Source organism: Lolium perenne, chromosome 2 (assembly GCF_019359855.2).
Source record: "Lolium perenne isolate Kyuss_39 chromosome 2, Kyuss_2.0, whole genome shotgun sequence".
Taxonomy (NCBI): Eukaryota; Viridiplantae; Streptophyta; class Magnoliopsida; order Poales; family Poaceae; genus Lolium; species Lolium perenne.
In genome coordinates, this window is record NC_067245.2 from 244,083,315 (window position 1) to 244,106,119 (window position 22,805).

At 44.8% G+C, this 22,805-nt stretch overlaps 3 protein-coding genes and 1 non-coding gene across 5 annotated transcripts; 2 read left to right on the top strand and 2 right to left on the bottom strand.

Annotated features, from left to right (window-relative positions):
• Nucleotides 1-216: 216 nt before the first annotated feature.
• Nucleotides 217-6,156, top strand: LOC127335452 (gamma-tubulin complex component 2). Its single transcript, XM_051362101.2, has 21 exons — nucleotides 217-371; nucleotides 459-523; nucleotides 610-667; nucleotides 1,209-1,343; nucleotides 1,415-1,546; nucleotides 1,821-1,904; nucleotides 1,993-2,091; nucleotides 2,275-2,366; nucleotides 2,594-2,666; nucleotides 2,792-2,944; nucleotides 3,035-3,154; nucleotides 3,238-3,291; nucleotides 3,540-3,623; nucleotides 3,741-3,815; nucleotides 3,892-4,035; nucleotides 4,125-4,250; nucleotides 4,340-4,447; nucleotides 4,527-4,589; nucleotides 4,673-4,747; nucleotides 5,331-5,527; nucleotides 5,616-6,156. The coding sequence occupies exons 1-21, from the start codon at nucleotides 303-305 to the stop codon at nucleotides 5,740-5,742; spliced, it is 2,133 nt and encodes a 710-aa protein (XP_051218061.1). The 5' UTR covers nucleotides 217-302; the 3' UTR covers nucleotides 5,743-6,156.
• A 10,436-nt stretch (nucleotides 6,157-16,592) lies between these two features.
• On the top strand, nucleotides 16,593-19,171 carry LOC127335453 (uncharacterized). Its single transcript, XM_051362102.2, has 3 exons — nucleotides 16,593-17,145; nucleotides 17,390-17,413; nucleotides 18,633-19,171. Exons 1-3 carry the CDS (start codon nucleotides 16,917-16,919, stop codon nucleotides 18,947-18,949), a joined length of 570 nt encoding a protein of 189 aa, XP_051218062.1. The 5' UTR covers nucleotides 16,593-16,916; the 3' UTR covers nucleotides 18,950-19,171.
• A 655-nt stretch (nucleotides 19,172-19,826) lies between these two features.
• On the bottom strand, nucleotides 19,827-21,321 carry LOC127330548 (heavy metal-associated isoprenylated plant protein 20). Of its 2 annotated transcripts, XM_051356726.1 has the most exons (5): nucleotides 21,246-21,321; nucleotides 20,989-21,076; nucleotides 20,670-20,741; nucleotides 20,456-20,537; nucleotides 19,827-20,377 (listed from the first exon to the last, which is right to left on the bottom strand). In XM_051356726.1, the coding sequence occupies exons 3-5, from the start codon at nucleotides 20,697-20,699 to the stop codon at nucleotides 20,079-20,081; spliced, it is 411 nt and encodes a 136-aa protein (XP_051212686.1). In that variant the 5' UTR covers nucleotides 20,700-20,741; nucleotides 20,989-21,076; nucleotides 21,246-21,321; the 3' UTR covers nucleotides 19,827-20,078. The 2 variants fall into 2 exon arrangements, with proteins under 2 accessions (XP_051212686.1, XP_051212685.1); XM_051356725.1 differs by lacking the exon at nucleotides 21,246-21,321 and having other exon boundaries at nucleotides 20,989-21,233.
• TRNAI-AAU (transfer RNA isoleucine (anticodon AAU)) lies at nucleotides 19,924-19,997 on the bottom strand. The gene has a single exon. It is a non-coding gene; the product is annotated as a tRNA-Ile (tRNA).
• Nucleotides 21,322-22,805: the final 1,484 nt, after the last annotated feature.

Here is a 22,805-nt window from a genome sequence, read left to right on the forward strand (position 1 = left end):
TAAGAGAACTGACAGTGTGACATCTTGTTAATAGGTTAGTGCAGAAAATGTATAAAAGTGCAACAAAATGTAAACAAAACATATATGATTTGGTGTAAAACAAAGTGGATCATCAAAAATTATAAATACTTATTGTAGTGTCATAAGCATGAGTGCATGACCGAAGGAGGGAGAAAGCTATACCGTTGATTTCAAACAAATGGCCGGGATCTGTTGCCTAAACTCGACTCTTCTCCCACACAGCGCCCCACACTTGTCCCCGTCGCCACCCGCCACCGCTCCCCGCGCCGCCCCGCTTCGAAATGGATCCCGCGCCGGCGACCCCTCGCTGGAACCTGGAGCGGCCCTACCTCACCGGGCGCTTCCACCAGGTACGCACGCCGTTCCTCTTCCAAGCAACGCCCAGCCCGCCCACATTTCCGCCCCGGCCTCACACGCCCCCCCGCTTGCCCTGGCAGGAGGCGAAGGTTTCTTTGGCGGCACAGGCGCCTGGATCCAAGCCCTTCTCCCTCGACTCCTTCAGGTACATGCGTCCCGCTGGATAAATTCCGTGTCGTTTAGATACTTGCCTCGTGGTCTCTGATGCCTGGACTCGGTCTGAATCTGCAGCCGCGGCGCTGGCGGCGGCGCTGGGAGTGTCATCGGATCGTACGCTGTTTCTGTCCAGGTAAGAGGACTTGTGGTCTTGAAACAGTTCAGTCGGCGAAATTGAGCATGACTCTACTTGTTTTGTGCGCTGAACTGGGGTTAGGGTTTTGGTTTTCAGTTCGAGCTCGGTGATTTGGTAATTACAAGGGGCTCAATGTGTCTGTTGAGAAACTGATGTCCCTATTTTCAGTAATTCACTAGTTCTTACTTAGTCATTACCTTATATTTTTGGGGTTTTGTGGCCAATTTGGCGTGGGATTGAACATTGAAGGCAGTCTCTTCTACAAATACGCTGTTTCTGGTCAATTGTTTGACTTGTTGCAATTTTGCATTCGGGGTATAGATGTTGGTAGGTTTATGGTGCTTTGTGAAATGGTGCATTCAATATCTTGCTGAAGTGCGATAGTTCCACAGAACCTTGCTAAATTTTTGCACCATTTCCGAAAATGGCTTAACATCTGTATTTTTAATTGTTAGAAATGCTAAATTAGTGGAGCTCTCATAGACCAGCTGCAAAGCATAAAAGATTATTTAATGTTACTGCCCTAATTCAAATGCAGGAGCTTTTAGTTATCGATGATTTGCTATCAGCTCTGGTGGGTATTGAGGGAAGATATATTTCAATCAAGAGAGTACACGGAAAGGATGGATATGTTGTCTTCCAGATTGATTCTTCGATGGACCTTGCACTCCAGGTAAGCCCTGACCGTGCGGAAAAAGAGAGGATATGTTTGGCGTTTGGCTGATCTTGCTCTTGCTCTTGCAGGAGTTGACTCGCCGAATTTTCCCCCTATGTGAGGATTTCGTATTAGTGAGCCAGTTTGTGGAGTCCAGGTCACATTTCAAAAATGGCTTGGTCAACCATGCTCTAGCCGCAGCTCTAAGGGCATTCCTCCTGGTATAATCCCTTTCCTGAGAAAGATAATTTTGATTTCGACATGTGTACAAACATTCTTCTATCTGGAAAAGCGGAAAATGAATAAAGTGCTTACTGTAATCATGTGTTTGAGGGTTCATTTTTGTATTGTTTCCATAATTTGTATTGCTGCTGACATAATCCCACTGATAGACATTGACATTATTAGATTGTTCTCAAGAAATCTCTCTTGAGAATATTGGCGCTTCTATGTGAATTTGGCACCAGATCATTAAGTCTTGTTTTTTAATAACAGGATTATCAGGCAATGGTTGCTCAACTGGAGCATCAATTCCGTCTTGGAAGGCTCTCTGTTCAAGGACTATGGTTCTTTTGTCAGGTATGTTATGCATTTAATCTATGATCTATGAACTTTTCCAAGTCTGGTTACTGTTTTATGCACTGTAATTCCCGTGTTTCTTTTGCAGCGGATGATGAGTTCATTGAATGCACTGGCTGTTCTAATAGAGAAGGCTATGTCAAATGACACTAGTGGTTCTGCGACACTTAATTTACTCCAAAGCCAGGTACTTTGAAGAAAGAGGTTATATTTTAGATCCCTGATAAACAAATTTCCCACGGCCCTTCTAGCTAAACAGACCTGGTCTGTTCCTCTTGTTTTCTATTGATTGAACAACTTCTATGTAACTTATCTCCTCACATGATTATCTCTTCACAATGTAATTTAATCGTCATATTTTTCAACTTAGGCAAAGGCGATGGCTGGTGATAGTGCTGTTCGGTCCTTACTGGAGAAGATGACAGAGTGTGCAAGTGCAGCATACCTCAGGATGTTAGAAAGGTTTGTGATGGTTCATAACTACCTTTATGGTTCATTTTTTTTAGGAAGACACTTTCTCAATTGTTTCCTATTCATCAGCTCTTAACATCTGATTTGAACTCGATAGAAATTGTACATTTGCTAGTTTGTCATATTTAGAGTTATAATGTTGACTGTTGGTAGAAACAAAATGTCCAGTAAGCTTGTTTGCTGTGCGCCAATAGTTTCAGCTTTGATTGTCATTTTAGGTGGGTGTATGAGGGTATCATAGATGACCCTTATGGTGAATTCTTCATTGCTGAAAACAAATCTCTTCAGAAGGTACTTACTGTCTTGTAGAATTTTTGACCTACTTCATGTCCACTGTTCTCTGTTTTAACCTAAAATGCTGTGCATTTTTTGTTGTAAGTTAAGCAGTTGCTTTGCCATCTTTTTTGTTTTGGTAGGAGAGTCTCACTCAAGATTATGATGCCCAATATTGGAAGCAAAGGTACAGCCTAAAAGATGGTGTCCCTAGTTTCCTTAACAATGTTGCTGCCACCATTCTGACAACAGGAAAGTACCTTAATGTTATGAGAGAATGTGGGCACAATGTTCAGGTATGCATGATTATTTTAGGGTTCAATTTATAAAATGCGACGTTATATGTGTGTTTACAAAATCACACTTACGTTGGATATGTTATTTAGGTTTCCCTGTCAGAAAATTCTAAGCTGATGAGCTTTAGTTCAAACCACCAATATCTTGAGTGCATCAAATCTGCTTATGATTTTGCAAGTGGTGAGCTCTTGACTCTAATGAAAGACAAGGTAACAACTGTCCGTAGTTAATTTACTATTGAATTTCATTCTCTCCTAAGATCACTTGCTAAATTCAGCATCTATATATACAGTATGATCTCATTGGGAAACTGCGATCCCTGAAGCGCTATCTACTTCTTGACCAAGTATGCAGAACATCTACTCTTCATAATTTTGCGTTATTACTCCATATGAGTACTTTCTGATTTACATTTTTTTACGATTTTGCATATTATGTGTGACAAGTTTGTTAAATTACTGAAACCATATTCTTTGTATTCTGCTATATGAATGCCTTAACAGGGAGATTGATTCGTGCTGCTCAACTTGATTTTACACATCCCTGTTTATTTTTTCGCACTAGTCATCTAATTTGGTGCCTTTAGTTTTGCAGGGTGATTTTTTGGTTCATTTTATGGATATTGCCCGAGAGGAGCTTACAAAGAAACCAGAAGAGATATCCGTTGAAAAACTTCAGGTTCCTTTTGTGCTATGTTGTCTGTTTTTTACTTGTCATGGTGAACACTGTTTTTTTGCAGCTCGTGTCATGATAACTGATGAGCTAACTCTCTGTTTTTGTGTTGTTCTCTGGCAGTCTCTTGTTGACATTGCTTTGCGGAGTACGGCAGCCGCTTCAGATCCAAGTCATGAAGATTTGACTTGTTGTGTTGTAAGTCTATTATCTGGGTCTAGTCAGATTGTACAGTATCTGTTGATTATCATATTTCACATATCTTGTGAAACAGGAAAGAAGTTCCCTACTTAAAAAGCTGACAACCCTGAAAGACTTGGGCTGTGCTTACTCTTCAGACAAGTTTGCTGCAACTGATCTTGACCAGCCCATGACATTAAGCATGACTGGCTTGGAGACGTTCTGCCTTGGCTACAAGGTTTTATTTGTACCTTCCTTAAAAAATTCTCGTTGTGTTTATCTTGTGATAGTGAAATGATATTCCTGATCCGATGATCAATATTGCAGATTCCATGGCCACTATCTCTTGTAATTTCAAGGAAGGCTTTAACGAAGTACCAATTGATATTTCGGCTATTATTTCACTGCAAACATGTTAGTCGCCAACTGTGCCAAGCATGGCAAATTCAACAGGTGCAACATAACTTTTTTATCCATCAAGTCTGTTTGGTTCTTATGTTTTTTTACATATTCACATTGACTGATGTAAAACTCTCAAACAGGGGTTCCGTTCTGTCAAGATTCTAGGAACACCAATTCTACGGTCATCAATTCTTTGCCGCAGCATGCTCAAGTTTGTAAACAGCCTTTTGCATTATCTAACATTTGAGGTAAACCATCCATACCAGTACCACAATACCAACTATTACTGTATGTGATAAAATAGCTATTTTTTCTTTTCGCCCACAGGTTCTTGAACCAAACTGGCATTCGATGCATGACAGCCTTCAGAAGGCAAAGAGCATAGATGAGGTTTTAACCATGTTCTTATGATTAAGTTATCTGCGTTGCTGACAGTACAGATTGCATTACCTTTTCTGTGATGCTGATTACAGGTCATCCAGATCCACGATTTCTTCCTCCAGAAGTGTCTAAAAGAATGCTTGCTGTTGTTGCCTGAGCTCCTTGTGGTCTGCCCTTGCTCTTTGTCTCTTTGTTCAAAATAAAAGGAAATTATGTTTTAAAAGTGATTGCCATGTATCAATAATTGTACTAGCTCTTTTTGTTATTTTTGAACTATCTGTTAAATTCAGTGACCTTGCTTGTCATCATGATCCGCACATGCTCAAAACTAACTGTGACTAAGCAGTTTGGTTTAGTTTCTAGGCAGGTTAGTTTATTGATCAGCTCATCTGGGTGTTAGATAACAATAGTGTTGTCCGTTCAACTCTAAAGAGTGGAGGCATGGTGTGTCCTGGCTTGATTGTGAATTATGTATGTACCTGTGGCCAAAGTTCAACATTTAGCTTATCGGTCTCATCCTTATTATCCATTAGGGAGGCATAGAAGTTATAACTCTAGTTTGTTGGATGGGACTGTTCTGCAGAATAATTAACCTGGGTGCGTCTTTTGGAACAACAACTAACACGTGCTTAATATGTTTGGGAAACATAACTATCTATGGTCCAGAAATAATTTCTGAAGCGGAGCACCATTTGGCATCCTGCTTCTCGAAAAGCAACATCTTATTATCCGTTTATTTGTCACGTGCAGAAAGTCGAGAAGCTGAAGTCTTTATGTCTCCAGTACGCCACTTCCATCCAGCTCTTGATACCGTCCATCGAGGTTGCAGCCCCTGAGAGGAGATCAAAATCCGTGATGTCGAAATCGTCCAGAATCAAGAAAGCACAGGAGAGGGACCAGCAACTGAAGCTAGCATCTGAGAATGTTGTGATGTCGGAGTCTATCCTGTACGTATCTCATATTTCAGTCAATTCACAAGCTGCTTGCCGATTCAGGATATATATAACGCCAATCTTGGCCTGTTGTTTGCTGCAGGAAATTTGAAGCGGAGTTCAACTTGGAGCTTCAGAGCCTCGTTCCCACGCTGAGCAACAGTTCGCAGGCCGAGCCGTACCTGACCCATCTCGCGCAGTGCATTCTTGGCGTCGGAATCGATCAGTGAGTGAGCTGTTTGGTGCGCGCTGTGTTCAGTGTAGCTGGTGTCTGTTGGCAACTTTGGATGTGTGGTTGTGTAGTGCGGCAGTGCTTGGTCGTCAACGCTGATTTATGGCCCTGTGGATGAATTGAAACCTTGTAAAACATGTTGTGCTTCCACGAGATAGACCGTGCGTAGATGGTTAGTGAGGCTTTAGCTGGGTGCTGTAGGCCAGTGTAGCAGTTTGGTGATGTGTTTAATCATCTGCTCCGATTTAGCATTTCTCTCATGCTATGTATCTCAGTAAACTACACTTTGTTGCTTGAGTCACCGGTGTGTAGTCAGCCTGTAGCTTCAAGAGCCCGACATGTAAATCAGTCGTGGAAGGTCCAATCGAGCTCTGTGAATTAACTGTTTGGTTTGCCCCATCCATGTTTTCTATGTGCGTCTCTGATTGGGCAAAGTGGTACTTCCCTCTGTTCCATAAAGGTTCTCTGAACCTTTGTGGAACGGAGGGAGTACATTGTATTTACAAACGTTCCAATGATTGCATTTCTTGCTCCAGATCTGGAGATTAGACTACATAATCTAAGGTATGGCGGTGAACTCTTGAAAATGTGAAAATGATGCAAAGACAAAAAAAAAAATAGTCTTTTTTTTAAACAGAGATCGGCCTTGAAAAAGGCCTAGAGCTGCATTAATAACCGGTAGGTACAGAATTACAGGAAGGCCCCTTAGCTTCTACTGCCCTAAAAGATCTAGAAATAAAAGGTAAGGCCTTCCACTTTACAAAAAGAACCTTGACATAAAAATAAAAAAAAACAATCCATTGCCTTGGGCTTCTTCTCTGCCGCTCGCCAGCGACCTCCGGGCAGAAGCCACAAAGAAATCCAAGAGAGGGATCCTCGTTTTTCTCTTCTTGCCGACGATGAGTCAAAGACGCCGGCCATCTTCACACCTCCGGGGACAAACCACTTAGAGGTGAGTTGATGGCGAGCTCTAGCGCTTGGCCCAGAAGAAGGGCCTCCAGATGGAGGTTGGACTTCTGGAGGGTAGCTGCCCTTCAGCCAAAGGATGCAGGGGGAAGGCATGGACGCTAGCATCGGTCCCTTGCTGATGAACACTCCAGAAAGTAGTTGCAGCCGCATGTCTCCACCACGAACCTGCTCCACCAGAGAAGAAAACGGCAGGCCACCTCCTCCCCTCGCCACCAAGGCCGGCCCGAGAAGTCCACCGCACGTCAGATCTCCAGAACAGAGCAAGGCCCCAGCACCACAACCTTATTGAGGGAAGTGGCTCCCATCTCTTCTACCTCCATCTTCAACCAGAGAAGCAAACATAGAAGAAGAAAGAACCCTAAAAAAGACACAGATTTGACCGCCAAGATGTGATTCTGCTCCAAGCTATTGGCATAAAGCCATACTCCACATGGGTAGACCTGGAGAAGCTACTACGTACAAGAAGAGCCGTCCTCCTCTCCCCCGTTGTCTCTGGCCGGCGAGGCCGCCAGAGAGAAGAGGGAGAGGAGCCGGGTGCGGAGAGACTCTCAAGGAGCGGGTTAGAGAGAGAGGGAGAGGAAAGAAATGAGAGTCCCCCCTCCCCGCTGATAGAAAAAATAAATAGTCATGAGCTATTAATGATATAAATGATTCTAACACGTCAGTTAGAACAATGAAAATATAAACATATTCGATTATCAGTAGAACTTACAAACATACCAAATTTTCATCTCAATAGCAAAGTTTTTACCTTTTAAAAAGAATGTTTTGTATTTCTATGGATCAAGACTTATGAACATCTCTCGCTTGATGCGCAACTCAGTCTTGATGATCTTTATCGTTGGAAAATACATTTCAATTCTCATCGTCGCCACCGAAAAAAGCGAAACCAATTCAGTGAGCTGATAATGTCACTGGAAGAAACACGTTATGCCTTTCAAATGTCAAGAAATCTTTAAAACCGCCAATTCTCCATGTAATGAATAACAAATGGCTCAATGTATCGTGTATATAGTAAAATTCATGATAATTCTCTGTAAGTCAAGCAATCTTATCCACATTAAACACAGAGAATGAGTCTATATTTTTTTATATAGCTAGTTCATCTTCTCGGTTTGAAATCGATTTTGTGTGGTGTTCACTAAAACAAGCATAACTTTTTCATACCAAATCTGTTTTGGAGGTATGAGCACTTAAAATTATTCAGAAAAAACATGCACATCTAAATGTATTCGGTAAAAATGACGTGGCAGCTGCCATGCCTTGCCAAGCTTCGCCCTAAGGGCATCTCCAACCGGGCGATCCAAACCGCGCCCGCGCATCCGGATGGGTCCAACCGGACGAAAACGCGGCCCAGCTCGCGGACCCATCCCTAAAACGGATGGCCGCGACGTCCGGGACGACCCAAACCCGCCCAAATCTGGGGCGAGTTTACGTGGCCGCGGACGCCGAATGCTGGTCGCTCGCGTCCGCCCCTTGTCCGCCCCTTGTCCGCCCATGGCCCGCGTGTCATAGAAATAGAAACTTTTTTTCATTCAAAGGAACCATTACATTTTTTTTTAGCCTACTACTTCTATCCTATTACGTACGGGGCCGGCAGCCTCGCCGGCGACTCCTCGCCGGCTCGCCGTCGGGGCCGTGGATTTCACTCGACGCGGACGGCCTGTATGCGTGAGGATTCCACTCCAGCTTACGAGCTGGGTGGCGCGGCGGAGGCCTTCATCCTCCTCCTTTCCGCCCGCGCGCCTCGGGCGCTCGCGCTCCGCCTCCTGCGGCGGCACCATCCGCTTCCCGCGTAGCTCCAGCTCCTGCAGGGCGGCTCGTTCCACAGCGGTGCGCGCCTCCAGGCGGACGCGGCCGGCGGCCTGGGCCTCGTGGTTCTCGTTCCGCCGGCGCATGCGTTCTTGTCGGCCGCGCTCCACCGACGCAGCAGTCTCCCAGGCGCGCCGCTCGGGCGAGGACATCTGGATGAGGTGGCGGGCTGCTCGCATAGCGAGCAGCTCGTTCTTCTGGCCGAGGAGGTCGCCTAATCGGCGGCGGCCGGCCCGGCAGGTGGCCTCGTGCTCCTTCGTCACGCGCGTGAGGTCGGCGAGACGCTCCTCGATGGCGGCGTTGATGTTCGCCAACGCGAGGTCCTCCTCGTCGACGGGCACCTCCTCCGCGGCGGCCGCCCCCTCCTCCGCGGCCTCGTACCAGCCGTCCGCGGTCTCGTGCCAGCCGTCCGCGGCCGCCTCCACCATCTCCGCGTCCTCTCCCTTCTTCGCCGCCGCCTCGGCAGCGATGCGGAGCGCCTCGTCGTCGGCGACCCACCGCGAGTCCGCGCGCTCCTCCTCCTCCGTCCGCGGGAACCTGGCGCGGGTGGCGAGGGAGAGCTTGGCCCACGTGGCCTGCAGGGTGCGCGGCATGGCGATGGAGAGGGCGCCGGAGAAGGTGGAGGGGGAGAGGACGGTAGAGCGGGTGTGATGCGGTATGTGAGACTGATGTCTACGGGTGCTTCTATTCTTGTAGACAGTGTTGGGCCTCCAAGAGTAGAGGTTTGTAGAACAGCAGCAAGTTTCCCTTAAGTGGATCACCCAAGGTTTATCGAACTCAGGGAGGAAGAGGTCAAAGATATCCCTCTCATGCAACCCTGCAACCACAAAGCAAGAAGTCTCTTGTGTCCCCAACACACCTGATAGGTGCACTAGTTCGGCGAAGAGATAGTGAAATACAAGTGGTATGAATGAATATGAGCAGTAGTAACGGCGCCAGAAAAGTGCTTGCTGGCGTGCAGTTGATGGGAGTAATATTGCAAAGTATAAATGCAGTAAAACAGTAAACAAGCAGCGATAGCAGTATTTAGGAACAAGGCCTAGGGATCATACTTTCACTAGTGGACACTCTCAACATTGATCACATAACAGAATAAATAGATAGATGCTAGACTCTACACCCTCCTGTTGGATGATGAACACCACTAACTGTGTAGGATTACACGAACCCTCAATGCCGGAGTTAACAAGCTCCACAATATTCAATGTTCATATTTAAATAATCTTAGAGTGCATAACAGATCAACATAACCAAACCAAGTACTAACATAGCATGCACACTGTCACCTTCACACTACGAAAGGAGGAATAGATCACATCAATACTATCATAGTAATAGTTAACTTCATAATCTACAAGAGATCACAATCATAGCCTACGCCAAGTACTATACGATGCACACACTGTCACCATTACACCGTGCAGGAGGAATAAACTACTTTAATAACATCACTAGAGTAGCACACAAATAAATTGTGATACAAAACACATTGCAATCATAAACAGATATAAATAAGCACTTCACTATGCCATTCATAACAGTGAATAAGTATTCTGTGAAATATAGCCTAAGAGACCCACACGGTGCACACACTGTCACCTTTACACACGTGGGACAAGGAGTCTCCGGAGATCACATAAGTAAAATCCACTTGACTAGCATAATGACATCTAGATTACAAGCATCATCATATGAATCTCAATCATGTAAGGCAGCTCATGAGATTATTGTATTGAAGCACATAGGAGAGAGATGAACCACATAGCTACCGGTACAGCCCTTAGCCTCGAGGGAGAACTACTCCCTCCTCATGGGAGACAGCAGCGTTGATGAAGATGGCGGTGGTGTCGATGGAGAAGCCTTCCGGGGGCACTTCCCCGTCCCGGCGGCGTGCCGGAACAGAGACTCCTGTCCCCCAGATCTTGGCTTCGTGATGGCGGCGGCTCTGGAAGGTTTTCTCTGGTTTCGTCGAGCGTAATAGGGTTTTCGCGACGGAGACCTTAAGTAGGCGGAAGGGCGACGTCGAGGAAGTGCAGGGCCACCAGACACTAGGGCGGCGCGCCCCCCTCCTGGGCCGCGCCGCCACCATGTGTGGGCCCCCTGTGGCCCCTCTCTGGCGGCTCTCGGGTGTTCTGGAAGCTCCCGGGGATTCTAAGATGCTGGGCATTGATTTCGTCCAATTCCGAGAATATTTTCTTACTAGGATTTCTGAAACCAAAAACAGCAGAAAACAGGAACTGGCACTTCGGCATCTCGTCAATAGGTTTGTTCCGGAAAATGCATAAATATGACATATAATGTGTATAAAACATGTAGATATCATCAATAATGTGGCATGGAACATAAGAAATTATCGATACGTCGGAGACGTATCAGCATCCCCAAGCTTAGTTCATGCTCGTCCCGAGCAGGTAAACGATAACAAAGATAATTTCTGGAGTGACATGCCATCATAAACTTGATCATACTATTGTAGGCATATGTAATGAATGCAGCGATCAAAACAAAGGTAATGACATGAGTAAACAAATGAATCATAAAGCAAAGACTTTTCATGAATAGTACTTTCAAGACAAGCATCAATAAGTCTTGCATAGGAGTTAACTCATAAAGCAATAATTCAAAGTAAAAGATATTGAAGCAACACAAAGGAAGATTAAGTTTCAGCGGTTGCTTTCAACTTATAACATGTATATCTCATGGATAGTGTCAATGTAAAGTAATATAACAAGTGCAATATGCAAGTATGTAGGAATCAATGCACAGTTCACACAAGTGTTTGCTTCTTGAGATTGAGAGAAATAGGTGAACTGACTCAACATAAAAGTAAAAGAAAGGTCCTTCAAAGAGGAAAGCATCGATTGCTATATTTGTGCTAGAGCTTTTATTTTGAAAACATGAAACAATTTTGTCAACGGTAGTAATAAAGCATATGTATTATGTAAATTATATCTTACAAGTTGCAAGCCTCATGCATAGTATACTAGTAGTGCCCGCACCTTGTCCTAATTAGTTTGAATTAACACGGATTATCATTGCATAACATATGTTTCGACCAAGTGTCACAAAGGGGTACCTCTATGCCGCCTGTACAAGGGTCTAAGGAGAAAGTTCGCATTGGATTTCTCGCTTTTGATCATTCTTCAACTTAGACACCCATACCGGGACAACATAGACAACAGATAATGGACTCCTCTTTTAATGCTTAAGCATTCAACAACAGATAATATTCTCATAAGAGATTGAGGTTTTATGTCCAAACTGAAACTTCCACCATGATTCATGGCTTTAGTTAGCGGCTCAATGTTCTTCTCTAACAGTATGCATACACAAACCATTTGATTGTGAAAACCGCCCTTACTTCAGACAAGACGAACATGCATAGCAACTCACATGATATTCAACAAAGGTAAAAAGTTGATGGCGTCCCCAGAAAACATGGTTACCGCACAACAAGCAACTTAATAAGAGATAAAGTGCATAAGTACATATTCAATACCACAATAGTTTTTAAGGCTATTTTGTCCCATGAGCTATATATTGCAAAGGCGAATGATGGGAATTTAAAGGTAGCACTCAAGCAATTTACTTTGGAATGGCGGAGAAATACCATGTAGTAGGTAGGTATGGTGGACACAAATGGCATAGTGGTTGGCTCAAGGATTTTGGATGCATGAGAAGTATTCCCTCTCGATACAAGGTTTAGGCTAGCAAGGTTATTTGAAACAAACACAAGGATGAACCGGTGCAGCAAAACTCACATAAAAGACATATTGTAAATATTATAAGACTCTACACCGTCTTCCTTGTTGTTCAAAACTCAATACTAGAAATTATCTAGACTTTAGAGAGACCAAATATGCAAACCAAATTTTAGCAAGCTCTATGTATTTCTTCATTAATGGGTGCAAAGTATATGATGCAAGAGCTTAAACATGAGCACAACAATTGCCAAGTATCACATTATCCAAGACATTTTTCCAATTACTACATGTAGCATTTCCCGTTTCCAACCATATAACAATTAACGAAGCAGTTTCAACCTTCGCCATGAACATTAAAAGCTAAGAACACATGTGTTCATACGAACCAGCGGAGCGTGTCTCTCTCCCACACAAGCATTTATTCAAACAAAAAACACAAACAAAAGCACACAGACGCTCCAAGTAAAGTACATAAGATGTGACTGAATAAAAATATAGTTTCAAGAGAAGGAACCTGATAAATTGTCGATTAAGAAGGGGATGCCTTGGGCATCCCCAAGCTTAGACGCTTGGGTCTTCTTAAAATATGCAGAAATGAACCACGGGGGCATCCCCAAGCTTAGACTCTTCACTCTTCTTGATCATAGTATATCATCCTCCTCTCTTGACCCTTGAAAACTTCCTCCACACCAAACTCGAAACAAACTCATTAGAGGGTTAGTGCATAATCAAAATTCACATGTTCAGAGGTGACACAATCATTCTTAACACTTCTGGACATTGCCCAAAGCTACTGGAAGTCAATGGAACAAAGAAATCCATCCAACACAGCGAAAGAGGCAATGCGAAATAAAAGGCAGAATCTGTCAAAACAGAACAGTCCGTAAAGATGAATTTTAAAGTGGCACCAGACTTGCTCAGATGAAAATGCCCAAATTGAATGAAAGTTGTGTACATATCTGAGGATCACGCACGTAAATTGGAAGATTTTTCTGAGTTACCTACAGAGAATTAGGCCCAGATTCGTGACAGACAGAAATCTGTTTCTGCGCAGTAATCCAAATCTAGTATCAACCCTACTATCAAAGACTTTACTTGGCACAACAATGCAATAAAATAAGATAAGGAGAGGTTGCTACAGTAGTAACAACTTCCAAGACTCAAATGCAAAATAAAAGTACTGTAGTAAAATAAACACATGGGTTATCTCCCAAGAAGTGCTTTCTTTATAGCCATTAAGATGGGCCCAGCAATTTTAATGATGCACTCCCAAGAAATAAGAGTTGAAGCAAAAGAGAGCATCAAGAAGCAAATTCAAAACAAATTTAAGCCTAACATGCTTCCTATGAAAAGGAATCTTGTACACAAATGAATTCATGAAGAACAAAGTGACAAGCATAAGAGGATAAAACAAGAGTAACTTCACAATTCTCAACATAAAAAGGGGAAACTTAACATTATTAAGATGCATACAACCATGTTTCCCTCTCTCATAATAACTTTCAGTAGTGTCATGAACAAATTCAACAATATAAGTATCACATAAAGCATTCTTATCATGAGTCTCATGCATAAAATTATTACTCTCCACATAAGCATAATCAATTTTATTAGTTGTAGTGGGAGCAAATTCAACAAAGTAGCTATCATTATTATTCTCATCATCAAATATAGGAGGCATATTGTAATCATAATTAAACTTATCCTCCATAGTAGGCGGCACCAAAAGACCACTATCATTATAATCATCATAAGTAGGAGGCAAAGTATCATCAAAGTACATTTTCTCCTCAATGCTTGGGGGACTAAAAATATCATGCTCATCAAAGCCAGCTTCCCCAAGCTTAGAATTTTCCATATCATTAGCAACAATGGTGTTCAAAGCGTTCATACTAATATGTTCCATAGGTTTTTTAATTTCCGCATCAAACCATCCATGTCTTAAATCAGGAAATAGAATAAGAAACTCATTGTTGTCCATTATGCCAAACTAGTGTAAACAAGAAACAAAAAGATGCAATTGCAGGATCTAAAGGAAATAGCTTCGAGCACACACACAACGGCAACAGAAAAGTACTTAGTTACCTGGGACCGAAGTATGAGTGCCTTTTACCTTTCCTCCCCGGCAACGGCGCCAGAAAAGTGCTTGATGTCTACGGGTGCTTCTATTCTTGTAGACAGTGTTGGGCCTCCAAGAGCAGAGGTTTGTAGAACAACAGAAAGTTTCCCTTAAGTGGATCACCCAAGGTTTATCGAACTCAGGGAGGAAGAGGTCAAAGATATCCCTCTCATGCAACCCTGCAACCACAAAGCAAGAAGTCTCTTGTGTCCCCAACACACCTAATAGGTGCACTAGTTCGGCGAAGAGATAGTGAAATACAAGTGGTATGAATGAATATGAGCAGTAGTAACGGCGCGAAAAAGTGCTTGCTGGCGTGCGATTGATGGTAGTAATATTGCGAGCAGTATAAATGCGGTAAAACAAGATAAACAAGCAGCGATAGCGATATTTAGGAACAAGGCCTAGGGATCATACTTTCACTAGTGGACACTCTCAACATTGATCACATAACAGAATAAATAGATAGATGCTAGACTCTACACCCTCTTGTTGGATGATGAACACCACTAACTGTGTAGGATTACACGAACCCTCAATGCCGGAGTTAACAAGCTCCACAATATTCAATGTTCATATTTAAATAATCTTAGAGTGCATAACAGATCAACATAACCAAACCAAGTACTAACATAGCATGCACACTGTCACCTTCACACTACGAAAGGAGGAATAGATCACATCAATACTATCATAGCAATAGTTAACTTCATAATCTACAAGAGATCACAATCATAGCCTACGCCAAGTACTATACGATGCACACACTGTCACCATTACACCGTGCAGGAGGAATAAACTACTTTAATAACATCACTAGAGTAGCACACAGATAAATTGTGATACAAAACACATTGCAATCATAAAGAGATATAAATAAGCACTTCACTATGCCATTCATAACAGTGAATAAGTATTCTGTGAAATATAGCCTAAGAGACCCACACGGTGCACACACTGTCACCTTTACACACGTGGGACAAGGAGTCTCCGGAGATCACATAAGTAAAATCCACTTGACTAGCATAATGACATCTAGATTACAAGCATCATCATATGAATCTCAATCATGTAAGGCAGCTCATGAGATTATTGTATTGAAGCACATAGGAGAGAGATGAACCACATAGCTACCGGTACAGCCCTTAGCCTCGAGGGAGAACTACTCCCTCCTCATGGGAGACAACAGCGTTGATGAAGATGGCGGTGGTGTCGATGGAGAAGCCTTCCGGGGGCACTTCCCCGTCCCGGCGGCGTGCCGGAACAGAGACTCCTGTCCCCCAGATCTTGGCTTCGTGATGGCGGCGGCTCTGGAAGGTTTTCTCTGGTTTCGTCGAACGTATAGGGTTTTCGCGACGGAGATCTTAAGTAGGCGGAAGGGCGGCGTCAGAAGGGGTCTGGGGCCACCAGACACTAGGGCGGCGCCCCCCCTCCTGGGCCGCGCCGCCACCATGTGTGGGCCCCCTGTGGCCCCTCTCTGGCGGCTCTCGGGTGTTCTGGAAGCTCCCGGGGATTCTAAAATGCTGGGCGTTGATTTCGTCCAATTCCGAGAATATTTCCTTACTAGGATTTCTGAAACCAAAAGCAATGAGAAACAGGAACTGACACTTCGGCATCTCGTCAATAGGTTAGTTCCGGAAAACGCATAAATATGACATATAATGTGTATAAAACATGTAGATATCATCAATAATGTGGCATGGAACATAAGAAATTATCGATACGTCGGAGACGTATCAGAGACCGCCGCCGTCTTTTATAGCCGGCGGCCTGGCGGGAAACTTGGGCGCGAGCGCACGCCAATGGCCTTTTCGCGCGCGCGAGAACCTTGGCGCGTGCGGGAACTTTCCCGTGCGTTCCACCGCCCACCATTGCTGTCCCGTCAAGGCCTACCATGGCGCAGCGCCGCGCAAGGAAGACGAACCACGTGACGTCTTTTTGGGTCACCGCGTTGGGCGCAGCGTGCGACCCAAACGGACACGCGGACGCGGGCCGCTGTCCGCGTGTTCGCTCGGCCACCCAAACGGTCTAAAACGGACGGCGCAGCGCGTCCGTTTGGGTCGCCTCCCCGCGTCCGCGTGTTCGCTCGGCCACCCAAACGGTCTAAAACGGACGGCACAGCGCGTCCGTTTGGATCGCCCGGTTGGAGATGCCCTAACATATGGTGCACCCACGAACGCGGCGGGCAGCCGTGAAGAGGAAGCTGGGTCCCCGGACTCGTCGACGGGATAAAATGCTGGGTTCGGTCCGTCTCCACCAAGGGTGACGCGGAAAAAAACTAGAGTGAATTCCTCACCGCCGCGCCACCGCACCGACGAGCTTTCCGACCAGCCTACCACTCCCCGCTGTTCGCTCACTTCCCACTCACACACTCCCCCCACCCCACCACTCTCCTCCTTCTGCTCGTCTCCCTCACCCACCATCGCTACCACCACCACCACTGCTACAAGCACGACGCCGCGCCCAGAGCTGCAGGACCAAGAAATCACCGCAACCACGCGCGCGCGGTAGAACCCAGCACGCACGGGCACGGCGCGCGGACACATTACCCGAGCGCGCGCGCCGGCGATGGCCGTCGGGGGGCGCCGCGCGGCGGCGTGCGGGCGGTGGTGCCTGGTGATCCTGGCCGTGGCCTCCGCGCTCGGCGTCTCCGGGCCCGCGCTCTACTGGCGCTACAAGAAGGGCTTCTCCTCCTCCGCCGCCACCCTCACGGCCGCCGTCTCCTCCTCCTCCCCCACGTGCCCGCCCTGCACCTGCGACTGCCCGCCGCCCCTCTCCCTCCACTCCATCGCGCCCGGTGAGCCTCCGCTCCCGCCCCCTCTCCTCAGATCTGCGCCCGCCGACGCCTCAAAGTTCTGTAGATAAGAAAATGGGCACGGGCACGGGCACGGGTTGGTGTTACCCTACATGAATGCAGCTGCTCATGAATGCAGTGGGTGAATTGAACTCTGCACTAATAATAGCAATAGGCCAAATCAACTGCTTATTCATGTCTTCCACCTTCAGAACTGACAGGATTGTACATTTTCCTTCCTTTGCAGGGCTCATGAACTTCTCAATTTCAGGTTTGAGCTCCTCCTTCATACTCACTTCAACTCAGATTTCAGTATATTATGCGGTCTTATCACTGCAATTGGTCGAACATAACGGTTGTATTGCTAAGGCCTGGTTGACATAATTGGCCAAGTTCTCATCATGATATTTTCTCTACCAAACAATTCCACCTGCAACTTTAGACTGTTCCTGGACTTTTATCTCCCCCAGCACAATTTCCATGTCCAGGTGTTATTACAATGCATGCTATTCTACTAGTGTCGTTCTTGACATTTCCCTTACCTTTGAGAGTGTTGTTTTACTCTATATGAAGCGTTAGATAAATTAGTTCATCCTTTAACAGTTTATCATCAGTTCGTCCGTTTTACTATGTTGATATTGCTCTTTTAAACTGCTGGCATGCTACGTATCAGGCTGGCCTAAATCATTTTGCAGTTTCTGTAAGATTGGGCCTTAATGACTTAAGCATGGAATATTTGGGAACTGGGATATACCTATTGAATGACCTACTCTACAACTGCTACAGCATCCAAATGTGATTGAGAAAATCGTGTGTTTTTTCATTATATTTGCATAGAATTTTGATGTGCTTGTGGTATTAGCTATACATGAGCAAGTACACAAGAAGGATAATGACGATGTCGTTCTCAGTCTATGATGGTATGCATCATATGCTAACGAGCTTCAGTCCAAAATAGTACTTCGTTATGCACATACCACCCACACCACACATCTGTGATGGGGTTTAACATATTGCAATCATACATGGATTACTTCCTTATATTTCCCAGTAACATTGCAGCCAAACATGAAATACTTCCTGCTATTTCCAGTAACACATTAGCCTGCAAATTTCCAGTAACGCATTAACATCACAACTGAACGTGGATTACTTCCTGCTGTTTCCATTCCAGTAAGGGATGATGACTCCTCCCCTGCACCAATTTGCATGCCATGCAGCTTACTGTGTGCTGACGAAGTGTTATATTGCTGCTGCACATAAAGCTTTCACCTACATAACTATCATAAGTTCTATGGTGAAATTGCAAATGCTCTGCATGAACAGGATAGTGTAAACCTTTTGCCACATTTCTGTCCAAGTACTTGTGAGCTGGAACTTTTCTTGTGAACTCCTTTTCGTATGGTGGCGTCGGTTTCGTTCTACTTCTGTTACTGCTGTTATCAGGCAATCTTGTTGAATCGAAAAATAATTTGAAGTTGAATATGCAGCTTGCGGCACAAATGATCCTGAGCGTAACAAAGAGATGGAGAAGCAGTTTGTTGATCTCCTTAATGAGGAACTGAAGCTGCAGCAGGTTGTAGCTGAGGAGCACAGCCATCACATGAACGCCACTCTTGTGGAGGCAAAAAGGCAGGCTACCCAGTACCAGCGAGAGGCAGAGAAGTGTAATGCGGCTACAGAGACTTGTGAGGAAGCTAGGGAGAAGTCTGAGGGAGCAATCTCCAAGGAGAAGAAACTGACTGCAATCTGGGAACGACGAGCTCGTGAATTGGGCTGGCAGGATTCTCGAGCCGCCACCCTATGATAGGCCGTTGTAGTTTTCTTACACACGGAAAATTATTTTTGGTAGACCTCTTGCCGCCAAACCATGGAGCGTTAAGTGTACCGGTCAATGACCACGTGTATTGTCTGCATATGTATTATGAGTTTGTGAGTTGTTCGGATGAAGTACTGTTACTCTAGACAATGTACATTCCTTATATTTGTAACTATTGTACATTGATTCAATATCCAAACCTTATGTCAACATTATTGAAGACATACAATGTAGTGTCGCGTCTCGCTCGCAAGACAGTTATGTGCTTCGGAAGATTTTTACACCTTTTGGAAGTTTGAGCCACAGTGTCAATCTTGAGACTATTTGTGTTAGCAGTCTTATGGAAGAAGTCTTTTCTCTGTATCTGACTCATTTTCAGGGAGCATTATCTTTCATGGGTTTACACAAAAATGCTGCCCACTTTATTGCTTCTATGGAGGTGTTTTCGGTCAGTAATGTTCAGTGCTTGTAATCTGGAAATAATATCATTTTTTGGAGCTTATTTGCAAAAAACCAACATTCCAGTTACCTTCGGGGGAAACAAAGATTGACCCATAAAAGCATCACTTTCATGATTTACACAAAAATGCTCTCCAGTGCATGCTTGTTTTCGGTCAGTAATGTTCATGTTCAGTGCTTGTAATCTGGAAGTAACATCATTTTTTTGTTGGCACTTATTTGCAAAAAAGCCAACATTCTAGTTACCTTCAGGAACTATTCAGAATTTTTTTTGGTCCAATGCATGCTTGTTTTTGTTTGGAGGCGTTTACGGCCAGTAATGTTCAGTGCTTGTAATCTAGAGATTTTTTTTTGTTGGCGCTTATTTGCAGAAAAAACAACATTCCAGTTCCTGGAGGATTCAGAATTCAGAAAAAAGAATGGCTCATACAGGTCTCGAACCCGCTTATTTGCAGAAAAAACAACATTCCAGACCTTCAGGAAAGCTAATTCAGAAAAAAGAATGGCCCATACAGGTCTCGAACCTGTGACCTTCGCGTTATTAGCACGACGCTCTAACCAGCTGAGCTAATAGGCCTGCTGTGATATGTTTACAAGTGTAAGCTATAAGTAACCAATGCATAGTTAGTAAGGACCGCTCCTAACAGTATCGCTACGGCTACATTATCCTACACGCTTCCGTGTTCTCGTCATCGAAGTAATGATGGTCCCATCGTGCCGGCCGCAGGAACTCGTTATTTAGAACATGGTCCATGTCCGGCACCGGATCGCTGTAAGGAGCATGAACCTCCTCGGCTTCCTCCTGGTGTTCTTCCTCATTTACCTCAGGTTCCGGGACCAATATCTCCGCCTTCTTCCCGGTCTTCTTCTTGATCTTCTTCAGCAACTTGTGGGCTTTGAAATCCCCTGTTACCGTTATCTTGTTCTCCTCCCTGTCCACCTCCACCGTCTCGACGCCTACAGATGGATGGTGATCAGACGTTAGTGACATCACATGAACAGGCTTGGAATTCAGTATTTTCTTCTTGTTTTTACCATCCATCTTCTTGATGGTGCGGCGTACTAATCTCTCGCAGGCGTCGCAGTGCATGTACACTCTCACGTCTACGGTGATGCTCTGCACAAGAAAAGGAAATAGGCACACTGTGAAGGAATGAATAGAGGAGGATCATGTGTGAAAATGGCATGTGAGAATGAGATAGAGTAAATTAATGAACATGATCCTGCGGGCTAATTATAGAAGGCTTACATTCGTAGGTTCAGCATTCGCTTCCCCCATGACGCCTACCAGAGCTTGGAACAACGCGAAAAGCAAAGCACCCTGAAGAGATATGGCCATATGGGGCATGTGAGCAAGTGCGATTCTGAAGAAATAAGTTGGGCAGAGAAGAAACAACGTCGACCGCTGTTCTTCTATAGACTATAGTTATGGTTTCGATTTTCGAACCAAGATTACGAGAACCAAATAGCGTTCTTCTCTAAGCCAACAAAGGATCGAAATGAAAGGGAAGTCTCCAACAGAATTGCATGCGGAGCTTGCATGCCATGCATGCGAAAGCTCTTCTTACCCGGCTGTTTTGTTCATGTCGATTGCGTGTTATTGCTCCCTCCTGACAAGGACGCAGCAGGTACGTACGGTCTCCAAACAGGCCAACGCTGCAATCTAATCTGAATCTCAATTCTCAAAGGAAAATGCAAGAGGAATTTGACGAATTAACCTAGCTTAGCTAGATCATCTACGTAAATTAAACGACCGGCAAGAAAAGGCAAAGCTGTTCTTGGTGCCATGAAGCTATTTAATGAAGAAGAGCCAGAATAAGCTTACCTAGTATTAGTCCTGGAAGGCTCAGGCCGATCGACCTATTTTGGAGATGAAATCGGATTGACCACCACCAATGAAGGTGCTCATAAGGGAACGACCTCCTAAATATGTCTCCCTGTCTGTGCGACGGTAGTTCAAAACTGGAATCGGCACAATATCGCGAAGTGGCCGCCTTCGCTCAATTTGGGTCAGACCTTGATGCTGCGACTCAGGCATTACTCAATAGAGGTGCAAGGTTCATAGAAGTGCCCAAACAACTACAATATGAACCACTTCCAATTAAAAAACAAATTGTTGTGATTTATGATGCTGCCAACGCACTATGGGAGAATTGCCGTACGCCGACGGCCAGGCGATGTGCCGACGGCCAAATGTCGGGGCCGTCGGCACAGTAGCCGCCGGAGCGCGACGACGAGGATGACCGTCGGCGTTAAATTGGCCGTCGGTACAGGCTGGAGGTGTCGACGGTCACCGTCGGCACAGCTCTGGCCGTCGGCACAACTTTTTTTTTTCCACTACAGAACTGTGCCGACGGTTAAACCGTCGGCATAGCTTTTTCCTATTTCTCAACGGCAGTCTTCAAAAAAGCATAACTAAATCATTCTAACTGAGAAAAATAAGTATAGTATATCAAATTTTGCAGAAAAACAAGATCTATCATAGAAAAATATCAAAAATGGAATATTTCAAATACCTAAATAAATTTTCTTATAAATGAGCTATAATGTTCGAGGTTTCATGGCTTTCACACACGCCAAAAATGAAAAAATGGTCGCTCGTGGGTCGGATTAGAAATCCGCGTCCAGGGTATTGCTTACCATCCTAGGGCCCACACACGTGTCAAATATGACCTCGTTTCGGAAAATTATGCCATGTCGAGGCCGTTTCCCACCTCATTTCCCCTGAAATCCATAGAACTCCGGACGTGATAGCTCTTTTCGTGAAGGGTTTTCGAAAATAATTGCCACATCCCAGTTTTGATAAACGGAATAGTTACTATGACATATAAAATGATGCCACGCGGCTCCGTGAGATTTTTTGACTTCGTTCAAATTGCCATCTGGCCAAAACATCCCCCCAGGACATGCGGTATCGCCCGTGCACGGGCGTCTTGAGTGCACACATTCGCGAAAAAACTAAACGGACAAAAATTAGCACATATAATGATGCGTCGTAGAACTAAAAACATTTTTTCCGGAATTTCTGGAGCGACGGATAGTTGAGCCCTAGTTCAAATCCGGTCAGTTTCCAACGGATTCGGCGGGACACCGCCGAAAGCCGCATGAGTTCCCAAAAAGCTAATGCGTGCACATGTCATGTGATAGGTGGTGCGTAGGTGGTCTACTATCATCGCACGGAGGTTTCATGTCATACTAAAATGTTCCCCATGTAGCTGCTTCACAAATAAAAACCGTTTGGGCACGCTAAAAATGAAAAGATGGCCGCCCGTTGGTCGGATTAGAAATCCGCACCCGGGGTCTCGCTTTCCATCCTAGGGCCCATACACGTGCCAAATATGACCTTGTTTCGGGAAACTATGCCATGCCGAGGTCATTTCCCACC